The 9,944-nt window shown below is 42.1% G+C and overlaps 1 protein-coding gene across 1 annotated transcript in view; it reads right to left on the reverse strand.

Annotated features, from left to right (window-relative positions):
* The window catches only part of LOC118385987 (uncharacterized), an 18,463-nt gene extending 16,656 nt beyond the window's left edge, over positions 1-1,807 (reverse strand). Inside the window, exons 1-2 of the mRNA XM_035773288.2 lie at positions 1,785-1,807; positions 1,652-1,684 (exon numbers count right to left, since the gene is read on the reverse strand). Of these exons, the coding sequence (XP_035629181.2) occupies positions 1,652-1,684; positions 1,785-1,791 (40 nt within the window). The 5' untranslated portion in view covers positions 1,792-1,807. The remainder of the gene's footprint in view (positions 1-1,651; positions 1,685-1,784) is intronic.
* Positions 1,808-9,944: the final 8,137 nt, after the last annotated feature.

The following is a 9,944-nucleotide window of genomic DNA, read 5'->3' on the forward strand; positions in this document are numbered from 1 at the left end:
GTAGTATTCCACGTTACAATATCATCTCTGCTGTCTACTGTACACACATCAATCTGAGAGTGAGAGTAGTATCCCACATTACAATATCATCTCTGCTTTATACTGTACACACATCAATCTGAGAGGCAGAGTAGCATCCCACATTACAATATCATCTCTGCTTTATACTGTACACACTTCAATCTGAGAGGCAGAGTAGTATCCCACATTACAATATCATCTCTGCTGTCTACTGTACACACATCAATCTGAGAGGCAGAGTAGTATCCCACATTGCAATATCATCTCTGCTTTATACTGTACACACTTCAATTTGAGAGGCATAGTAGTATTCCACATTACAATATCATCTCTGCTGTCTACTGTACACACATCAATCTGAGAGGCAGAGTAGTATCCCACATTACAATATCATCTCTGCTGTCTACTGTACACACATCAATCTGAGAGGCAGAGTAGTATCCCACATTACAATATCATCTCTGCTGTCTACTGTACACACATCAATCTGAGAGGCAGAGTAGTATCCCACATTACAATATCATCTCTGCTTTATACTGTACACACTTCAATCTGAGAGGCAGAGTAGTATCCCACATTACAATATCATCTCTGCTGTCTACTGTACACACATCAATCTGAGAGGCAGAGTAGTATCCCACATTACAATATCATCTCTGCTGTCTACTGTACACACATCAATCTGAGAGGCAGAGTAGTATCCCACATTACAATATCATCTCTGCTTTATACTGTACACACTTCAATCTGAGAGGCAGAGTAGCATCCCACATTACAATATCATCTCTGCTTTATACTGTACACACTTCAATCTGAGAGGCAGAGTAGTATCCCACATTACAATATCATCTCTGCTGTCTACTGTACACACATCAATCTGAGAGGCAGAGTAGTATTCCACATTGCAATATCATCTCTGCTTTATACTGTACACACTTCAATTTGAGAGGCATAGTAGTATTCCACATTACAATATCATCTCTGCTGTCTACTGTACACACATCAATCTGAGAGGCAGAGTAGTATCCCACATTGCAATATCATCTCTGCTTTATACTGTACACACTTCAATTTGAGAGGCATAGTAGTATTCCACATTACAATATCATCTCTGCTGTCTACTGTACACACATCAATCTGAGAGGCAGAGTAGTATCCCACATTACAATATCATCTCTGCTGTCTACTGTACACACATCAATCTGAGAGGCAGAGTAGTATCCCACATTACAATATCATCTCTGCTGTCTACTGTACACACATCAATCTGAGAGGCAGAGTAGTATCCCACATTACAATATCATCTCTGCTGTCTACTGTACACACATCAATCTGAGAGGCAGAGTAGTATCCCACATTACAATATCATCTCTGCTGTCTACTGTACACACATCAATCTGAGAGGCAGAGTAGTATCCCACATTACAATATCATCTCTGCTGTCTACTGTACACACATCAATCTGAGAGGGAGAGTAGTAGCCCACATTACAATATCATCTCTGCTGTCTACTGTACACACACCAATCTGAGAGGGAGAGTAGTAGCCCACACAGCCCTACACTTCTCAACAGCTGGCCACATTTAATTCATACAAACAGATGCAAGAGATGACAGTGCTTTCCACTTACCATGTGCGCTGTAGCAGGGTAGAGTCAGAAGAACTGCACAAATGAAACATACAAATGTTAAGGACAGGAAGTCCAGAGATAATACACACAAATTCTAGCAAATGTGCAGAGTTTGACAGTGATGGTCACATACCAAACATCCGTAGTGGAGTGTTCATGGTGTGTCTTTCCATAAAGCAATCTCATTCATAGATCGAAGCTTAAGATGAGCTGAGATAAGTAGGCCAATTCAGCCCCACCTACAAGCACCACCCCTGACAACAATATCCAATTACCTTGCCATCCCAAAATATCCATAGTATGACCCCATCTCAATCATTAATATGTCGTATGAGTCATTGTTTGGCTGGGACCTGCTTTTCCGGTGGCAGTTGGTGAAAGTGGAAAAAGGGATCATTGCCACATTTTTGAAAATGTCAAAAGACTTTTCCAAGAGCCACTCATGTTCTTCCTTAACTCGATTTAATGGCGCTGCAGATGGCTGTATCAGACCGCTGTTATTATATATCTTAGCACCTCTACTTCCCGCGGCTGTGGATACAAGTTTATAGCCGGCTGCATACATTCCCTTTAGATGGTGAGAGGAAACGACTCAACATTGCCATCTGCTGGCCTTTGGGTTAACACTGGCAACAGTGTACAGACCACTGATTGAGATTGTTCTCACATTAAATGTCTTCTCCTGGTATGGGAAGCTCTCAGTCAGGAACATGAGTAAACTGGCACAAGGTGTCTATCAGGCCAGCAGAACAATCTGCAGTGAACAGCCACAACTCCAAGAAATGTACACGCACAAGGAAAGCACTCCAGGGCTTCAGCGACAACACCCACCCAACACCCACATCCTTCAAAATGCTGCCGTCCGGCCGGCAGTGCTTCATTTGTGAATCTGCAGGTACTGTAACAAAAATGTAAGAGGGGGGTCATTTTTTTTCAATACATCAGAAATGACAGGCTACTTTTGACACTGTCAACTTGACTTGGATTAAAAACGACCTCGTCTGGAATCAATCAATATCCCAGGCAGACGAGTGGAGACACACGTATAGAACAATATGAGGAGGAAATTAGTGTCCCAAAAAAAAAGAAGCTCTAGTTCCACTGACTCACCCAATGATGAGTACTTTGTAACACAAAGTTATTGAAAGCTATTGATCCTCTGTGGCTAAATTATACTCTTTGGTATAGTAGGTTATTCTGAATTATTCCATTTATTTCTGTACAGACAGCAGTAGGCTAATTGTATCATTTTGGCAAATATATTTCAATTTATCAGGGGGTGATTCAGCGCCTTCAGCAACCTTCCCGTGGCTATTATTCTATAGGCCATCTGGGGGAAAAAATATAATTAACTGCATATTAAATAATTGTAAAACAAATACCAAAAAAGGATGACTTGCAACATTGGAGGTATTAAAGTAACAGGCTCATGTCTATCAGAGCAGAGCAAGCGAGAGAGATCATATCATATCTCATTCTAGTTCTGTGACAGGCACACTTCTCTCTCTTACCACAACAACAGCCTAGCATTGGTCTCAAACAGGCTACAATGTTGCGTAAATCTAAACCCGGGCTGTCCCAAAACTGATACATTCTTAGAATATCAGGTGTGGGCTAAAAAATCTACATTTTCACAATACGTTTTCTTGGGGGGTCAGGAGAATTAGCGAGGAGGCAACTCTAAATTGTTTCATTGCTTTTAATAGAATTGTTACAATGCAAACAGTGACAATTCATTTTCATGCCACGAGAGGTAGGCTACCGAATCCGGAACATAATAGACAATAAATAATGTTTTCTTATCTATTCTATCATATCATACCATGGTGACTCTTTCCATAAACATAGATAAAAGACGCAGTGAGATAAGTAATCCATCACAACAATATCCAATTGGGTAGCCATCATAGTGGGGCAAAAAAGTATTTAGTCAGCCACCAATTGTGCAAGTTATCCCACTTAAAAAGATGATAGAGGACTGTAATTTTCATCATAGGTACACTTCAACTATGACAGACAAAATGAGGAAAAAATATCCAGAAAATCACATTGTAGGATTTTTATTGAATTTATTTGCAAATTATGGTGGAAAATAAGTATTTGGTCAGCTACAAACAAGCAAGATTTCTGGCTCTCACAGACCTGTAACTTCTTCTTTAAGAGGCTCCTCTGTCCTCCACTCGTTACCTGTATTAATGGCACCTGTTTGAACTTGTTATCAGTATAAAAGACACCTGTCCGCAACCTCAAACAGTCACACTCCAAACTCCACTATGGCCAAGACCAAAGAGCTGTCAAAGGACATCAGAAACAAAATTGTAGACCTGCACCAGGCTGGGAAGACTGAATCTGCAATACGTAAGCAGCTTGGTTTGAAGAAATCAACTGTGGGAGCAATTATTAGGAAATGGAAGATATACAAGACCACTGATAATCTCCCTCGATCTGGGGCTGCACGCAAGATCTCACCCCATGGGGTCAAAATGATCACAAGAACGGTGAGCAAAAATCCCAGAACCACACGGGGGGACCTAGTGAATGGCCTGCAGAGAGCTGGGACCAAAGTAACAAAGCCTACCATCAGTAACACACTACGCCGCCAGGGACTCAAATCCTGCAGTGCCAGACGTGTCCCCCTGCTTAAGCCAGTACATGTCCAGGCCCGTCTGAAGTTTGCTAGAGAGCATTTGGATGATCCAGAAGAAGATTGGGAGAATGTCATATTGAAACCAAAATATAACTTTTTGGTAAAAACTTAACTCGTCGTGTTTGGAGGACAAAGAATGCTGAAGAACACCATACCTACTATGAAGCATGGGGATGGAAACATCATGCTTTGGGGCTGTTTTTCTGCAAAGGGACCAGGACGACTGATCCGTGTAAAGGAAAAAATGAATGGGGCCATGTATCGTGAGATTTTGAGTGAAAACCTCCTTCCATCAGCAAGGGCATTGAAGATGAAACGTGGCTGGGTCTTTCAGCATGACAATGATCCCAAACACACCGCCCGAGCAACGAAGGAGTGGCTTCGTAAGAAGCATTTCAAGGTCCTGGAATGGCCTAGCCAGTCTCCAGATCTCAACCCCATAGAAAATCTTTGGGGGGAGTTGAAAGTCTGTGTTGCCCAGCAACAACCCCAAAACATCACTGCTCGAGAGGAGATCTGCATGGAGGAATTGGCCAAAATACCAGCAACAGTGTGTGAAAACCTTGTGAAGACTTACAGAAACCGTTTGACATCTGTCATTGCCAACAAAGAGTATATAAAAAAGTATTGAGATAAACTTTTGTTATTGACCAAATACTTATTTTCCAGCATAATTTGCAAATAAATTCATTAAAAATCCTACAATGTGATTTTCCTGATACCTATGATGAAAATTACAGGCCTCTCTCATCTTTTTAAGTGGGAGAACTTGCACAATTGGTGACTGACTAAATACTTTTTTGCCCCACTGTACATACATACAGTATGAGTCACACACTGGCACCTGGAGACTATACCGACAGAGTCCCAGTTGTCCTAGATTTGGACACTAACCTCTGGCACGCAGAAGATATATTTGGATGACTAAGGTCAACACACAGCTGCTAAAGATACTGATCACGAGGACGTGAGAAACAGACAAAACTAGAAGTGTGATAACAGAGTGGGTGGCTCAGAGCCACATCTGCAGGAAGTGCAAATCAGAGTGAGGTAATGCACAGGATGTTAATAAACTGGAAAAAGTTCAGTACAACCAGATCCACAGCTTACCAGGGGGGGAAACCATCAACTTCAACGGATTCATAAGCACACCCAAGACAAAAACACACAGACACAAACACACACACAAGGGGGAAGTTATTGTTCAGCAGGTCATTGACGGTTCATGGAAGATCCATTGAAGGGAGTAGAGATGACGGTATGGATGCAATGTTATTGGTTGTTCTTGTTATGTCAGTCACTGACAGTCACTCAATTAGCCCATGTCATCTAACATTTTTTTCAATTGGTAGCTCATCTAAACGTAGTAATCAAATCAAATGTTGTAAGTCACATACACACGGTTAGCAGAAAGTGTAGCAAAATGCTTCTAGTTCTGACAGTGCAGCAATATCTAACATGTAATCTAACAATTCCGCAACAACGACCTAATACACATAAATCTAAGTAAAGGAATGGAGTAAGAAAATATACATATAAACATGTGGATGAGCAATGACAGAGCAGCACGGTCGAATTACCGGCCCGGGGGCCCCCATTGATTTTGTTAGTTAGTCTCACTCAGATATTATAATAAAAACTGCAAACATTTCCCTCCACCCTATCGCAAAGTGTCTAGAATTGCATGAAATGAGTTATACAATTACTAAATATTCTCTCTGCCCCATGGCAAAATGTTTAGAATTGCAGAAAACCTGTTTTAAAACTGTGATGTTATCTGAATCTGGTTTTGTCAAAGGGTCAGGATTGGTACTGTAAATCAGAGTGAGTTAATGCACAGGAAGTTAATGAACTTGAAAAAGTGACGCTATTTGTTTGTCAGTACAACCATATCCACAGTTTACCAGGGGGAAAACCAGCAATTTAAATGTATTCATAAGCACACCCACATACACACACACAAACACAAACACGCACACACAAGGTGAATGTTATTGTTCAACAGGTCATTGATGGTTCATGGGAGATCTGTTGAAGGGAGTAGAGATGACGGTATTGATGCAATATCATTGGTTGTTCTGGGCGGGACTTTCCTGCTGGATCTCTTGTTGCCAAGCTGAAAAGAATGAATGTAGTAAGAGAATAAATGAATGTGTTGCTCTATGTGTGTTGTGTTGTGTTGTGTAACAGGATATCACAGTGTGTTTGTATGGTATCCGTTTTAAAAGAAAATTGGAAGTATGACAGCAAAATGTTTATTGATGACCTTTTATTTAACTAGATTAATGAGATGTTACTCCTAACCAGCACCGGTTGTTCTAGTTACAGTCGTCTTGGCATGAGGCCCGCGGCACTCCTTTTTAAAGGCCCTCAGATCAACAAAACATTTTTCGCAACTCACTCGGAATCTCAACTTACTCAACTTAAGTCAGAATAGTAAAATATACAAGGTGCAATTTCTAAATTGTCTCTTTTTAGGTCAGTCACTGACAGTCACTCAATTAGCCCATGTCATCTAAAAAATGTTCAATTGGTAGCTCATCTAAACGTAGTAGTCAAATCAAATATTGTAAGTCACATACACACGGTTAGCAGATGTTATTGTGAGTGTAGCGAAAAGCTTGTGCTTCTAGTTCTGACAGTGCAGCAATATCTAACATGTAATCTCAATTCCGCAACAACTACCTAATACACACAAATCTAAGTAAAGGAATGGAGTAAGAAAATATACATATAAACATGTGGATGAGCAATGACAGAGCAGCACGGTCGAATTACCGGCCCGGGGGCCCCCATTGATTTTGTTAGTCAGTCTCACTCAGATATCATAATAAAAACTGCAAACGTTTCTCTCCACTGTCATGACGTTGCCCTCTTTGAGTACAGCAAGCCCATCCCCCTCTCCCTGCCTCCCCCTGCCTCCTTCAACTAGGCTGCTGTGGTCAGAGAGGTCGTAAATTCCTGAGAAGACCCTGACTCATGGCCACACAGTATAAGAGACAGAGTGAATTCTCATAGAGAACAAAGGAATTTCTTCAACCTCACAGAACTTGAGGTCTGAACAAATTTCATGTTCCGGACAAGGTATAAAAGATTGGTGAAGAATCCAGCTACGAACTCAATTTCTTGGGTCTCATTCAATTTATATAACTAATTTGTTGGACATACCTTTCTAGGTTCTTCCAATTAAATGCCAAAACTAAATACGATGATGTCCACGCCAAACTAGATAAATCTGAAGAGTTATCTACAAACAGGAGCGCTCAACTTAATAACATGCATGCATTTTTGTTCAACGTTACTCAAAGTAACACGGTTCTACTCAAAACGCTGCAGACCAAAGACGATCAGTTAATGAACACAATGACAAAGTTGGATGACAAATCAGCAGAACTCATTGAAGTCGCTGACCAAATGAATGATGAAAGAACTCAGGTGATGAAGATGGAAATATTGATTTCTAAGCAAGCAGAGGAAATCTCATCACTGAATCTCTCGCTCCATACTCAAGACCTCTATCTGCAAACCATGACAGATAAGTTTGAGACGGAAAGGAGTAAGTGTGACACTCACGTGTCCAAAATCAGTACTCTAAGCACTCAAGTGGACTCTGCAATGCAGCAGAATACCACCCATAGGTACCATCTGGAGGAAGTCCAGAATGGTCACGCTCTACAGCGTGACTACCAATCCAAGCAACCGGAGCCCTGTACTCACAGGAGTAAAGATGATAGGTTTCAGACCTTGCCTCCCTCATGTGTCCCTCAGTCTTCTCCTCTTGGCCATTCGGCATTGAGTAATATTGTGCCTCTTGGCCAACAACGACAAAGCTTGGCTTCTCCTCTTGGCCTTTCGGCCCCAATCTCTCCACAGGGTGAAGCCAACCCTCTCCACCCACTTGGCACGGAATACCTTGACAAACTCATCAAGAGTTTTCTCACATTTGACCCCGTTCCAGGTCAGCCAAATGACATTGAGAGTTCCTAGCTGACATAGAGGACGCATTGGATGGCTACCCGAACGCCACGGGTTCTGACAGGGTTTACCTGTTGAAGCGAACATCGAATAGACACATGACAAGGTTAATTTGTCTACAACAGCAACACGTGCTAAATGGCTATGCTAAACTTGCCACAGCTTTGAAATTAGAATTCAGTGGTTCTGCGACTCGCAAACACAATAACTCACTGGCTAACACCGTCAAACAAGCTCGGAACGAACACCCACAAGCTTACTATCATTGGCTTCGTTCAGCTTACTTTGACCTACTCACTGAAACAGGCATGGAACACCTGTTACCTTTTAAACAAATGTTCCTGTCAAACATGTATCCTACCTTCATTACCTACTTGGGCCCTGCCGCCCACGTTGGCTTGCCTATCTTACAACTCAGAGAGCTCGCAAGCACAGCTTTTGAGGCATTAAATGTTCACAACACTAAGAGCCCTGACCACTCAGTTTTGAAGTTTGACCAGGAGCACTCACTCCCGTTAGAGGGTGCATTATCAGGTATTGGAGCGTTGAGAGATGACGTACAACAACAGTTTCTACCACGAAACCACGATTCCAATAACTTCCACGGTCGAAATAACTGTAAAGTACGTTGCCATCAACATGACTACCGCTACAAATCGACCTGTTCACTACTTTCCTGCACCGAACCCTCAAAAAGTGTCAGAGCACAAGGGTAACAAAGGGTAACAAAGGGTTGAATGACGATCAAAACGTAGACCAATGTTCTCCAGAAGTTCCACTACGGGAATAACTAAAGCGAGAACAATTTGAGAAAAGGGCAAAAGATAAGTAACAAGGGCTAGACGAGGAATTACCGGACACCAGGTCCGCAGGAATTAACACCCATAGCAAGGACGTTAAAGTTCAAATTTCTTCCGCTCTCATTAAAGACCCTATCCAGGTTCCGCTTGAGATCAAGAAACAAGCCCTCGGGCTTTGTCTATAGACTCTGATACAAAGGTGGAGAACAAAAAGGTCAAACGCTTCGTTAAAGCCAAGCCCACTCAAAATCGGACAAGTCAATCTGCTTCCACCTTGAATAGAAATGGCACATCACGTCATTGCGAACGAACACTCCACTTTGTGGGGAATATGTCCACTAACCACGAATCTAAACGGCCATACCTGGAAACAGTCCTGGAGGACTGCTTAACTTGTCATGCGCTAATTGATTCGGGTGCGACAGTATCCCTCATCTCTCAAACATTGTTTGATGATCTCAAAAGGGCTTTGAAGCCAACTAAACGTTGTGTATGTTACCAGCCTTGAAACTGTAACCCTGCTACTTGGAGCAGACCTGATGGATCGGTTACTCCCATTGATGGATTGGAAAACCAACAAGTTATGGTCACAGGCCACAGTGCCTTCTCCACTTGACGACACTGTCTGCCCCTAATGCTAGCTGCAACGCAGTCACTCACGAGGGGTGTCTGTTGAAAGCACCCATTGGGAAAAAGATGTTTAAAAACCTCTTGGCGCAGAATCCGATCCAAGGAGATATTACAATATCTCGACACATTCCATCAGCCAACCTGATTGACCATTCTTTTCATGATTTTGAGCCAGCTGTCTCTGTGAATACGCAGCTTCTCTCCTCCTTGCACTGCTTGATGCGCAGAGTATACTCTGCTT

The sequence above is a fragment of the Oncorhynchus keta genome, chromosome 1 (assembly GCF_023373465.1).
Source record: "Oncorhynchus keta strain PuntledgeMale-10-30-2019 chromosome 1, Oket_V2, whole genome shotgun sequence".
Taxonomy (NCBI): Eukaryota; Metazoa; Chordata; class Actinopteri; order Salmoniformes; family Salmonidae; genus Oncorhynchus; species Oncorhynchus keta.